This window comes from Gracilinanus agilis, chromosome 4, assembly GCF_016433145.1.
Source record: "Gracilinanus agilis isolate LMUSP501 chromosome 4, AgileGrace, whole genome shotgun sequence".
Lineage (NCBI taxonomy): Eukaryota > Metazoa > Chordata > Mammalia > Didelphimorphia > Didelphidae > Gracilinanus > Gracilinanus agilis.
Window position 1 is genome coordinate 67,755,563 of NC_058133.1, and position 13,683 is coordinate 67,769,245.

Sequence of the window (13,683 nt, forward strand, 5' to 3'; positions counted from 1 at the left end):
TTGATAGCAGAAATTAGTTTATATTTTTCTATTTGTATCTTCCATTATTACCACAGTGCTTTGTACATTGTATGCACTTAATAAATGCTTTACTACTCATAGGGAGAAATGGCACAGAGAAAAGTAATTAGGCTAATTTGACTGAAATATAGAGTACACCAAGCATAAGGAAAATTGAGGGTGAAAAGGTAGACTGACATCCAGTTGGCAGAAGTTTTTAATGACAGACACTTTCCCAGGTACAAGGGATACAAATACAAAAATGTAAAATAATCTGCATTCTCAAGGAATATACTTTCTATCAAAGGAAAAAGGAAGATACACTCATATCCATACATACAATACATAGAACTAGCAGTTGGGGATGGAGGAGATGAAAGATCTCATGGTAAAAAGGTAAGAGATGCCTCCTTTGCTGAGACAGGAGCTAAAGAAGAGAATATGAGAGATAATGACAAGGAATGTAGCAAAGTGGGGCTTTGCACATAGCAGACACTTAATAAAGACTCGAGAGATGAGACTAGGGCTTAGAATTCTTCCGTTTCAGGATCTTGGAGGTGAAATAATTTCAGGGCATTTGTGAAAACCGAGTTGTGACCACGCATATATGTCGTGGTCGGGCATTGGTGGGGACTGTCACACTCAATTTGATCCCTAAACCAAAGATGAAACCCTTCTCAAGTCTATAGCGCTGGGTAAGGCTACAAAGGAAGTAATTTGGCAAACAAGCATTTATTGTTTGCTTATCAGTCAGTTCATAAGCACTTATTAAGTTACTGACACCTAGGTAAATTCGGAGGATACAATGAAGAAAAACAAAACAAAACACAGAAGCGAGGGCGGAGCCCAGGAACAATTACTGCCAGCTGTCATTCGGCGCCTTCAGGGGAATGCGAATAAAAGGATTAACAACCGGTTTGGCAGGCTTTTAAGTTGGGCCAGCAATATACACACATTCTACCGCAGACCATCCGCTAAGCAACCCAGACACTGATCTGCAACAGTTGCCGATTTCAGAGGTGGGAATATTCACGCGGAAAATGTCACAACCGACTCTCGGACTCCAGTATCACCTCCCCCGCCGCCCCAACTCCGTGGGCTGTCACCATGTCAGAGCTGCGGAGAGCTGGGCCCCCGGGCACGGCCCTCTCAGCCGCCCCCAGCCCTGGTTCCGAAAGAGCGCGGGAGCGAGAGAGGCCGGAGCGCCAGCCCGCCAGGTCTCGCCCGCTCGCCCGCTCGCCCCAGCCCCCACTGCCGCCGGGGTTCCCTTCCAGCGTCTTACTTTCCGCCCTCCACGAACAGGCAGGGCGGCCTCAGTACCGGCTGGTCCACGTAGCCGAGCAACTCAGGTCCAGCCGGTCCTCGGCATCTTTCAGGCGAGACCCCGCCCCAGTTTGAAATTGCTTCCCGACTGGCTGTGCGGCTGGCCCAGTGACGCCAACATCGGGGCACCCGGCCGTCCATCATCTTTACTACGGGCAAAGGCGAGCGCCGGAATCAGGGTTGACATGAGCTACCCCTCCCACTTCAATTCAGATCCTGCCAGCTTTCCTCACTAATCTGAAGTTGTGGAAGCTGTTGGCTTTACCCCGGAAACCGTGAGACTTTTGCCAGCCCCACGGCATCCGCCCATAGAAAATATGGCGGCTGTGGCGTCGTCCGGCGCGCAGAGTATGACGCAAGACGCAGGCGGGCACAGGGCCCATGTGCACGGCGACGTTAGAGCTAGAGGCGCGGAGAGGCTTATGCTGGGCCACTTTAGAGGTGGGAGCTGTAGTAGGAGCAAAAATATAAGTGGGGGCGGAGTCGACCTAGTGTCTCGAACCTGGGCGAGGTGATGATTTCGTCTCCTCCTCTAGAAGGAGTTTTGGGTTTGGAAACAAAAGGTTCCACTTCTGGTTTCCTCAGCCACTAATTGGCTGTGTGATCTTAGACATGTAGCTTTCCTTCTCCGAACCCTTAGGTTTCCCTCCCCGGCAGAATGAACCGAGGGTCTCAGTGCTCTCTTCCAGGTCTACAGCCCAACGAGCCTCATCATTATAGACTCTATAATGTAAGCTCCTTGAGGGCCGGGGTGGGTTTTTGTGTCTCCAGCGCCTCGTATGCAGGAGGTGCTCAATAAATGCACCTTTTCTCTCTGGTGGGAGGAGGGAGAACCAGAAAAGGTGCGGCTTTTGAACCTAGCCCCTGGGTTTTTCCTTGAAGTTGGTGCAGGCCTGAATTTAAGCCCTTCAAGGGTAAAGACTGTGTTACAACCACTCTTGTATGGGTAAACGTCCTTTTCTTTGGTCCTTTGATGTCTACAGCGGAATTGATTCTCCCCTACCTGCCCCCCCTCAACACACTCATCTAGGTTGTGAACTTGAAGCAGTCCAGGGAAAGGAGGTTCAGCAGGACTTAAGTCATCTATCTCTTAGCCCCTGGACCCAGTTATGTCCAGAGAAAGGAAGTTTAATGATAGCCCAAAAAAGTGCTATCTTTTTTTTTTTTTTTTTTGAGTGGGGTTAGATTTTTTCTTCCAGTCTATTTTGTTCTTCCAAGACTGACAGTGGAAATCCCTCTCTAGTAGCTGCCCTGTGCCTGTGGCTTCCAACATGCCTTTCCCCTGGGGACTGTGCCTGGTGTACAAGAATTGGGCAGGACCCATCAGAAAGAAAATCCTGCTGCCGTTATTGGGCTCTTCCACCCGATATCTGATGCTCAGCGCACAGAAGAGAACTTCAGGTGAAATTTTGGTGGATTTCTATTGTGTCTGCTTAGTGGCCAGGGTCCTCAAGCAGCAAACGTTGCAGGGCCAAAGTTTAAGTTGATCTCAGTAGACTAGGCTGATGTCTCTGTCATTTCTATCTAGAGTGTCCCAAAAGTCTTGGTTCCATTTTAAGCTAATATTAAAAGCTTAAAAAGCTCATTTAAAGCTCTGTACTAAGACTTTTGGGACCCAATTTTATGCTTTAATTGTGACTTTATACTAAAACTTTTTAAAGATTCCTTGTGTAGAGGCATATGTGTGTTTATACATACATTTATTTTTCACAGTTGTTTCTAGCTCCTGAAAAGTTTTGTCAAGCAATATGTCAGAAGACCATTAAAAAGTAATGAGCTGGAAAGAGTAATCGACTACTCTTTTAAATTGGATTAGATAATCCATAAGGGCCTTTTCCACTTTTATTATCCTGTGCTTTATGTAAGCTCCTACTCTTGGGGCAGCTGGTTGGTATAACCCATAAAGCCCCAAACCTGGAGTCAGGAGGATCTGGGTTTGAATCTAGCCTCAGCTATTTCCTGACTATGTGACCATGGGTAAGTCACTTATCCTCTTTTTAGTTTGGTTTCTTCATTTATAAAATGGAGGTGAGGGGGTGGGCAGTAATGGAATCTACCTCACAGGATTGTGGTCCATTAACAAGCCTATGTTAAAATTCCTGCTACCTACCATTGGCTGTGATAATCTTTGGAAGATAAAATGAGGTCACCTAAATATATGGTGCTTTGCAAACCTTTAAAAGCATTACACGAATCTTAAGCATTGTTGTTAAAAGATCCTTTCTTCTCATCAACATTTTTAATTATAGAAATTAAGTAATCTCTTTTTTGAACCAGCACCAGTGATACTATTGGTATAGGAAGCTTTTATAACAGATACTCAATTACCAATACAAACCAGTAATTCTTTTGCAAGACTCCTACATAGTCTTAGAGAGTTGGGCACTTAGGTAATAAATGACTGGGCCAGAGACACCCAGCCAGTATGTCTCTGAGATGGAATTTATACCTGAGTCTTCCTGATTCAGAAGGAATTATCTGCTAGATCATGCTGCCTCTCAGACATTATTGCTATTAAACATAATTATATTCCCAGTGGTGTGGAGTTGACTTGCCAACAGAGGATAAACTGGAGACACTAGAAAGCCCTTCAGTGCAGGCCTGGCCAAAAAATAAATAAATTTGTAGTCTTGAAAACCAGCCAGGTATAGAGAAGCTCACCAATAGGTTGGTCACAAGAAGGGAACTTTTTTTTTTTAACCCTTTCCTTCTGTCTTAAAATCAATACTAAGTATTAGTTCCAAGGCAGAAAAATGATAGGGCTAGGCAATTGGGGTTGAGTGACATGCCCAGGGTCACACAGCCAGGAAGTGACTGAGGCCAAATTTGAATTTAGGATCTCCTGTCTCTATATCTGGTTCCCTATCCACTGAGCCATCTAGCTGCCCCAGGTGGTAACTTTCCACATCAAGTCTCAAAAATTGTCTACTAAGTCATAGAAAGGTTGCCACCTTTGTTGAGAAGACCCACACTGATGAAATTGCAGATCTCCGAAGTAGTGGCTGACTTGAAACATTCTATAAGCTTTATATACTAGAACAGAATATGAAGACTATTGTGGTTTGAGATCCTTTGTTTAAAGCCCGTGGAATATAAATATAAATTCTTCTAAGAAACAGATTTGCATTTCTCTCTTTTTTTTTAAACCCTTACCTTCCATCTTAGAATCAATACAGTGTATTGGTTCCAAGGCAAAAAAGCGGTAAGGGCTAGGCAATGGGGGTTACGTGACTTGTCCAGGGTCACACAGCTAGGCGGTGTCTAAGGTCAAATTCAAACTAAAGACCTCCCATCTCAAGGCCTGACTCTCAATTCACTGAGCCACTCAGATGCCCCCCAGATTTGCATTTCTTAAAATTAATATCTCATGTAACTTCATTAGTATTTTTCATTTAATAGATTTCAATAGCTTTGCTGTCCGGACTAACACTTGTGGAGAATTGCGTTCCTCTCACTTGGGACAAGAGGTTACTTTGTGTGGATGGATTCAGTACAGAAGGTAAAATAAATTGGAACTTTTAAGGACACTTGAGGTTTTTGAGTGTGGTAAAGTAGCAGGGCACTGAATTTGTAATCCTAAATCCTAAATTTAAGTCTTAGACCCAATTACCAGAACCCCCTGGGCCTCCAACAAGTCCTTCAATTCTCAGTCACATCATCAAGGACATTGAGGGGTGGGATTAGGTGATCACTCAGCTCCCTCTCATCTCACAGTCTGAGGACTCACACAACTGAAAAAATAAAAAGAGTTGGTATCACTCCCAGAGTGAAAACACCCCCAAAGTGTGTTGTGTTTTTTTTTTTTTATCATTTCTTTATGTCTTAAGATCTAAAGAGATCTTTGGAGATTTCACAGCCTTTACCTTATTGTAGCATTTAGTTGAAGGTAAAGATCATAATTTTTTAAAATGTTAGTCCTGCTTGATTATAGTCTACTGTTGAATTTCTGTAAGTAATTGCTATGTAACTGAAGCATTGGTACCAGTGGCATCCCTTTAGTAGTAAATCTTCACCTTCTGATAGTATTAGAATTGAAGAAGGTCTGAGACCTGTTCTTGAACTCTTCTTTTCTGGCCCCCATTACCAAAATCCATACAAGAAGAGGCATTTAGAAGGAGTTTACCACATTCTAAATTTAGTTTATGGGAGTCTTGTCTTCACATAAAACCATTATTAAGGCAAGATTAAAAACTGTGAAAACATTCTATTTAAAACTGACCTGGAAATTGGCAAGTGTACCCACATTTATTCAGTAGCAACATAAATGTTAGAATCCTGGTAAAATTGATTTACACAAATACCATATATTTAAGATTTTTTTTATGATTAAGACATTTATCCCAAATACTGTATTTATGCAGTTCTAAGAGTTATCCTAACTTTGACTACATAATTTGCACTGAAAAGTTATAAAACATAGTATGATGGAAAGGAAAGGCTACTTTAGAGTCAGGGGTTCTGCCTGTGGTGTTTCTGACTCATGGGCCCTGGAACAAGTCGCTTAAATTCCCTCTGCCTTAGCCTTCTTATTGGTCAAGTGAGGGATTGAAGTAGATGGTTTCCGAATGCCCTTACAGCTATAGAGTAATGATCTTCTAGCTTGACTGATAAAGACAATAACTGAGGAAAAAGGAATATTAGTCCTGAGAAAACAGTACATTTGGGACTGTTTGTTAGTAAAGGAAAATTATCTATGTAACCATATTCAAAATGTTACTAATTAGATTCATTTCTATTATAAAATATTTTCCTTAGACTCAGAAAAGAAATTTTCTGACTTAATTTTAACAGACCCTAGAGAAAACTTGAAGCCAGAAGGTCCTGGGATCAAAGTCCTGACTTTGATACATATTAGCTATGGGAATTAGCAATTCACTTAACCTAAGAGAGTGCCCTAAGACACAATTTTCAATTAAATTATAGAAAAGGTGCCAACTTGCCTGGGAGTTCATTTTATTAGTGAAATCATAGGTCTAGTCCTAGCTCTATTTTTAACACCATAGTTAAATGTCGTGGGAAGGCTAGAGGAAAATGCACAATTTCTTTGGAAAATATACTTGAGAATCCTCATGACTACTTTCATTTTAAAAACTACTGTTTAAAGATTTTTTCCTTTAACAGTTCATTTTTTTCTGAAAGTGTTTGTTCTTTATGAATTAGGCAAAGCCTTTTCCTGATTCTGAGAGATTTCCACGGGCTCATTCAAGTCGTCATTCCCCAAGATGAGGTAATAGAAGAATATTTTTATTTGAAAAGTCTCTCTGATGCCAGAGAGTAAAGTTAGTCAAATATATCTGATGTTTTGATCTCAGATTATTTTTTGTGGATAATAAGAATTGGCAAGCCAATAGGATGCCACTGATTTCTACTTTACATACAGGTTTTTATTATTGTTTATACTCCTGAGGGAATTATAGTATTTGTTTAAATCTTAGTGCTTCTGTAATATGAAATAAACTCTCCAGAGATCTTAGTGACATCAGCTTGTGCTCCATCAATCACATTATTGCTGTTGGATTGAGTTCTCCTTAGCACTAATCCTGGAGGCAATTTCCTACTAAATACATGGATTTGGGTTTCAAAGAGTCAATCTATTGCTTTTCACCTTCTTTCCCAAAAGGAAGACTTAGCAAGCTCTTGACTGAGATTTTGGCTTTCCTTATTATATCACACTTTAATGAAAAAGAGCTTTTTAGTATTTAATGACAGCTTTAAGATTAATGGTAACAACATTGTTTGAGACACTCTGTCACCTGATCCTTTTCTAAGACTCACATTTTGGTGACCCTGAAAACACCTTCCAAGTTGCTATGTTTCAGGTAACTGTCTCTTTCCTTCCTCTAGTCAGCTGCCTCCGTGAAGAAGCTCTTATGTGAAGCTCCCATAGAATCTGTTGTCCAGCTGACTGGAACTGTTATCTCTCGGCCTCCAGGGCAAGAAAATCCAGTTAGTATTTCAAAAATTATCTATGTAAATCTCATGGAAGAGGGATTTGAACTATGTGTCACATTATTTTATATGTTCACGTCTAGATGTATATACTTTTTCTTTGGACACCATGTACATGTGTTTGTATATGTGAGCACAGGTGGTTATGTATAATGACATTTACTAGAGGAACACTAAAAATGGACAGTTTTGTCATGCCTATCTCTCAGAGGGAGCTCTGCATAAGGGATGGAGCAGCATTGGCAAACCTTTTAGAGATCGGGGGCCCAAACTACACCTTTAAGCTTCCTGTGAGCCCCCACATTACCCCAGACAGTGGAGGGAGGAAGTGGGCATTGGGCAGCTGGGCAGAGGGGCGGCATGTGAACATTGTCCTCAGGTGCAGTTGCGGGGAGGAGAGCAGCCCTCCCCTGCTGCCCCGGCACCCATGCCATGCCTTTGACAACACGGGGATAGAGGACTGGCTGGAGTCAGGAAGGCCTTGGTTCATTTCCCACCTTGAGCATAACTTGGTTTTGTGACTCTGGACAAGGGACTTAACAAGAATTCCTCATTGGCAGTGCTAAAAACTGATGAAATTGTAGAATCAGGCCAAAAAGCAACCCTTTTCTATGTTTGTTTATATAGCTTCCCATAATTTTCAGGTGGAGTTGCATCAGGCCTGGCATCAAGAAGACTTGAGTTCAAATGTAATCTCAAACACTTACTGGCTATGTGACCTCAGCAAGTCATTTAATTCTATTTGCCTCAGTTTCCTCATGTGTAAAATGGGGGTACACTGGAGAGGGAAATAGTAAACTATTCCAGTATTTTTGCCAAGAAAACCCCAAATAGGGTCATAGAATCAGACTCAACTAAAACAACTGAGCAACAACAATAATAATTATAGGGCACCAATATGTAGTTATTGAAAACTTCTTTTGTGCAAGACACTGTGCTGGGTGCTAGAGATACAAGGACAAAATTAAAAATAGTTCCTTCTCTCAAAGAGTTCATATCCTGGGAAAATATAGTATATAAACAGATAGCTATTGGCAGAATCCTTTGAGGAACTCTACACAAAAATGATATAATTTGCTTTGCATGTATTTATTTGCATGTTTTTCCCCCATTAGATTGTGAACTACTGGATGGCAAGCACTTTTTTTGCTTCTTTTTGTATCCCCACCATTTAACACAGTGCATGACACATAGTAGGTGTTTAGTAAACATTTATTGAATTAAATTAAATACATACATTTGTCCTTTAGTATATGATAAATATTTTTAACTTCATGCATATAATAAATGCTAGTGCCCACAAAAACATGTACTTTCATGTAGATGGTATAGGAAAGTAAGATGTATATTCATCTGGAACATAAATACTGAAATTAAGTTTAGTCTTATATCCTGCTTACATCAAGGAAAGGCAACAAAAGTCAGAATCATTTTCACTGAACATAGGTGCAAGAGCAAAAAATATATCTTAAATTGTTGAATTCAATTTGCCTTTTAACACTGGATTAATACTCTACAGTATATTCTAAGAAGGACTCTTAAAAACCACTTAGAATGTTTTGAGAGATTCAAGATCCTGTGTCCTAATGTGTAATTTTAAAAATAGGTATTTTTCCCTCCTTTTTAGAAAATGCCAACAGGTGAGATTGAAATCAAAGTGAAAACAGCTGAACTTTTGAATTCCTGCAAGAAGCTGCCCTTTGAAATTAAGGACTTTATGAAGGTCACTACTGTCTTTTTTTCATATAATTTACAGAAAATATTGATGTTATCAAAGAGAAGTAAAATATTGATAGGGACTATTAAAAAAAATATTGATTTCCATACAATGAAATAGAAGCACTTGATGATAAAGATAGCTTAAATTTTCCCATGTCACAACTTCTGTATGAACTATTCTTAAATAGCTGTGGTTCTTTTCATAGCCAAAAAACATTTATTGTGCTGTGAAGTAGCTTACTATTTCATCATCGCATATTTTAGGTATCTGTGCTGTGGGAGTAGTTTGTAACTTTGGGTGGACTAGTCTGTCATCTCCAGTCTGTGCCATCTTCCTGTGATCCTAGGTTGTCTTTAATCTTGGGAGCAAATCTGTCTGGCATGGAAGTGGTGTTTGGGACCTCTTCAGAGCAAAAATGGGCCCTGTACTTTTTCAAGTGTAGAACACTGTTGAAGCCCTCCATGTGATTAGAGCCATCTTTAGCTTCACAAGGAGGCTAGGCATGATCACCATAATTTAGGATGCTTTCTGCTAACAGAAAAATAAATAGCTCCAAAAATTACTTATTGTGCTATCAGGTAGGTAAGCATTGCCCCATCATGCATTCTAGACACTTGACATATCTGTTCTCATATCCTCGTCTTCCTGTTCCACACCTTAAAACTCCCATACATCCTCACCCATTCTCTTATCTTCTAATCCAGTCTGTGTTGAAGAAGTAACCTTACGTTGATTTCATTTTGTGCCCTCTCCTTTAGGGTTTCTCCTCTTCACTCATTCCTCCCCCTTTTGTCTTCAGGACCTTTTTTTAGATTATAGTTCCTCTCTTATCACCAACAGGTACACTTAGGTTTCCTTCATATTCAAGATTTTTTATTTGATTCAACATCCTTTATATAGTCATCTATGTCTTTGTGGATGGGTATGTGCACATATATATAATACATATCATATATATGTCATATATATGTACACACATACAGTCCTGTGTATATATATATATATATATGCATATATATACACACAAAATATTATGTCTAAAATCTTTTTACAGTCAAACACCTTGGAAAAAGTTATTTTCCCATTGCCTTATCTCTCTTTTCCTTTACCAGCCATTCCCTTGTTATCTGCCTTCTGTTATACCACTCAACTGAAACTGCTTTTTTCATAATTACCAGTGGTTTCCCAAGTGTTGAATCTGATGGGGTTTTTTTCTTAGTCATCCTGCTTGACTCTTCTATAATGTTTTCGTTGTTGATCACTTCTTCCTTCTGCAATCACTGTTCTCTTGACTTTCATAATATCACTCTCTGCTGGTTTTCCTTCTATCTGATCATCCTTAGTTTCCTGTCATCTGTCTTTCCAATAAGTACAAGTATCCCCCAAACCCCTGTCCTGACCACTCTTCTCTGTGTACTTTCATTTCATTAGCTCCTATGGGGTCAGATGACTTCTAGATCTGTATATAAAATTCTTATCTCTTTCATGGAGTCCTGAATGGCATTATCAACTCTCTGGGAATGATGTAAGAACCTCTACTTCAAAATAGAACTCATTATCTTCCTTCTACATCCTCCCCTCCTCTAGACTTCCATATTTCTTTTGTGGTCACCATCATTTTTTCAGTCCTCTAGTTTTGCAACTTTGGAGTTACCTCTCCCATTCTTCTTCCTCCCACATAGCTAATCATTGTTTAATCTTTTTTTTTCTTTTAAACCTTTACCTTCCTGCTTGGAGTCAATACTGTGTATTGGCTCCAAGGCAGAAGAATGATAAGGGTAGGCAATGGGGGTCAAGTGACTTGCCCAGGATCACATAGCTGGGAAGTGTCTGAGGTCAAATTTGAACCTAGGGCCTCCCATCTCTAGGCCTGGCTCTCAATCCATTGAGCTACCCAGCTGCCCCCCATTGTTTAATCTTACCGGTTATACCCTCACAATCTCTCTTTCATCTGTCCCTTTGCCTTTATTTATATAACCATTATAGGAGGCAGCTGGGTAGCTCAGTGGATTGAGAGTTTGGCCTAGAGACAGGACGTCCTAGGTTCAAATCCGACCTCAGACACTTCCCAGCTGTGTGACCCCCATTGCCCACCCTTACCACTCTTCTACCTAGGAGCCAATACACAGAAGTTAAGGGTTAAAAATAAAAATAAAAATATATATATATAACCATTATCCTGGTTCAAGACCTCATTACTTTTTTTTTTTTTTTAACCCTTAACTTCTGTGTATTGGCTCTTGGTGGAAGAGTGGTAAGGGTGGGTTCTTTTTTTTTTTTTTTTTTTTTTTTAATTTGAATCCTTAGGCTTTATTGCACTTCAAAAAATGGATACACGTGACAGTTCATCTCCCATAGTCAATATATCCAAAACATGGAGTTCAACACTGACATCATACTAGCTGCTAAATTAATTCTGAAGCTGTACCAATTCTGCAATGTAAATTTTAAACTGTTATTTACACAACTAAAACTTACATATTCAGATTCTAATACTATTACATTAAAATGAAACAGTCATTTTTCTTGGCAATTATTTATTTCATAAATCAAAGATTTAATGAAATCACAAAAACAGTTACCTATCACTTATTCAATTAGAAATTACCCGATATTAAGGGAAAACAGACATTCTAAAGTATTTTATTACTCATACTTAATTTTTTTTTTAAATCCTTAACTTTGGTGTATTGTCTCATAGATGGAAGAGTGGTAAGGGTGGGCAATGGGAGTCAAGTGACTTGCCCAGGGTCACACAGCTGGGCAGTGGCTGAGGCCGGGTTTGAACCTAGGACCTCCCGTCTCTAGGCCTGACTCTCACTCCACTGAGCTACCCAGCTGCCCTTTCATACTTAATTTTTAAAATGGCATATGTTTACTTGTGTTCACCAACTTGTAAATCTATTCACTGATATTTTAATTAATTTGCATGCCAGTGATGTAGACCTAAACAGTATATACAAAAGCCAGCCCTTTCAAGGGCTTGTGATGAGCTTGGTAGCATATAGGAAGGCTTCTTCAACTTCATGCTATAAAATCTTTTGAATATGATTGAAGTATAAACAGTTCTTGCTTTGTGTAAGGGGACCATTTTGCATAAATCATTTTTAATATAATGAGAATTTGCCCCTATCCACTCACTTCACTCAGCCTACATAACAAAGACATACACAAAAGAATACCCTTATATGGCAAAAAATAAAAAATATGGAACACTTCACGAATTTGTGTGTCATCCTTGCACAGGGGCCATGCTAATCTTTCTCTGGATCATTCCAATCTTAGTATATGTGCTGCCAAAGCAAGCACAAGACCTCATTACTTCTTGTCTAAACTATTGCAATAATCTTGTAATTAACTTCCTTGCTCCCATACCATTGGTGGTATAGTGTAATAATTGATGTACCCCTGATTATCAATTATTTTTATTTCTATGAAGGTTTGCACAATAGCTCTTCTCTTCCTATTCTCTTCCCCAACATTTTATCCCTTTCAGAGAATCTTTTGCTAAGGAATAAATTCTTAGTTGACGTGTTCGTGAGCTAAAACAATTTCAAAACTAAAGACCCATGATTAAATAAACAGAAGTGACATGGTAAATAGCATTTATGAGAGTCAAATAGTTCTATTTAAGAGTGAAAAACTTGAAGTTTAAATCAGAAACTGATAAGTGGAAATCTTTAGAACTAATGTTGTACCTTCTGTCAGCTGATAAATATGAAAAAGTTAATAGCAACCGTGTACTATTGCTGGATAACGAAGAACTCAAATTATATATTAGAGCTAGATATATACTAATAAGTTATATGATCAAAATGAAAGACACTGCAAGCATTTTAGGAAAATATTTGTGTCTGGAAATGGTATCTTTTAATATTGGTTTAAAGCATATTTTATAGACATAGGAATTTTTTAAGACTGTATGCACATCACATTTTTTAAAATTTTTTTAGAAAACAGAAGCTCTTCGAATGAAGTTTCGCTACTTAGACTTACGTAGTTCCCAAATGCAGTATAATCTAAGACTGAGATCCCAGATGGTCATGAAAATGCGGGAATACCTCTGTAATCTGCATGGTAAGGCCAATGTCTGAGTGTTCCCCTAAGTATTCCAGCATTTTCTGTTTCCTTAAATGTACTTATCTCCCTAGTACCTATGATTCATTCAATGTATACAGTAGTTTCAGTCCAATTATGGGTTATTTTAAAGAAAAATTTTACTAGAAAAATAAACTAGAAGTCTAGTCAGAGGATCAAAAATGTCTTCTTTTTTTGAAAGTGATTAATAGTTATTGAAGTGAAATGATAGAGGCAGAAGAAATACTTATTGTATTTTCTGTTGACACAAGCTTGGGCAGTTTATGATATATATGATATATGATATATGATAGATAATAATATCTTTGAGGCTTTCATCACAATTTTATAAGCTAACTATTGCCCCTGTTTTATAACTGAGGAAACTAAGGCTTCAAGACTAAAAATGCTGCCTTCAGAAAAGCAGCATAGTACAGTGAAAATGGCACAGATTTGGCATCAGAGTACCATCAGTTTGAATGCCATCTCTGCCACTTACTCCCTATGTGACCTTGGGCAAGTGAAGGAGTATCTCTATCTTAAAGAGGCAATTCCTAGCCCTCCTAGCTAATCATTCCTCTCAACTATTCTAAGTAGGATATAGGGTTCATTTT

At 39.1% G+C, this 13,683-nt stretch overlaps 2 protein-coding genes and 1 non-coding gene across 3 annotated transcripts in view; 1 reads left to right on the forward strand and 2 right to left on the reverse strand.

Moving 5' to 3' along the window:
- The window catches only part of CENPL (centromere protein L), a 31,254-nt gene extending 29,899 nt beyond the window's left edge, over nt 1-1,355 (reverse strand). The window contains exon 1 of the mRNA XM_044674477.1: nt 1,283-1,355. The gene's annotated coding sequence lies outside the window, so the exon portion shown is untranslated. The remainder of the gene's footprint in view (nt 1-1,282) is intronic.
- A 1,047-nt stretch (nt 1,356-2,402) lies between these two features.
- The window catches only part of DARS2 (aspartyl-tRNA synthetase 2, mitochondrial), a 34,588-nt gene continuing 23,307 nt past the window's right edge, over nt 2,403-13,683 (forward strand). The window contains exons 1-6 of the mRNA XM_044671907.1: nt 2,403-2,724; nt 4,723-4,822; nt 6,484-6,550; nt 7,168-7,269; nt 8,900-8,995; nt 12,946-13,069. Of these exons, the coding sequence (XP_044527842.1) occupies nt 2,595-2,724; nt 4,723-4,822; nt 6,484-6,550; nt 7,168-7,269; nt 8,900-8,995; nt 12,946-13,069 (619 nt within the window). The 5' untranslated portion in view covers nt 2,403-2,594. The remainder of the gene's footprint in view (nt 2,725-4,722; nt 4,823-6,483; nt 6,551-7,167; nt 7,270-8,899; nt 8,996-12,945; nt 13,070-13,683) is intronic.
- Nucleotides 12,194-12,301, reverse strand: LOC123248094. The gene has a single exon (XR_006506199.1). It is a non-coding gene; the product is annotated as a U6 spliceosomal RNA (small nuclear RNA).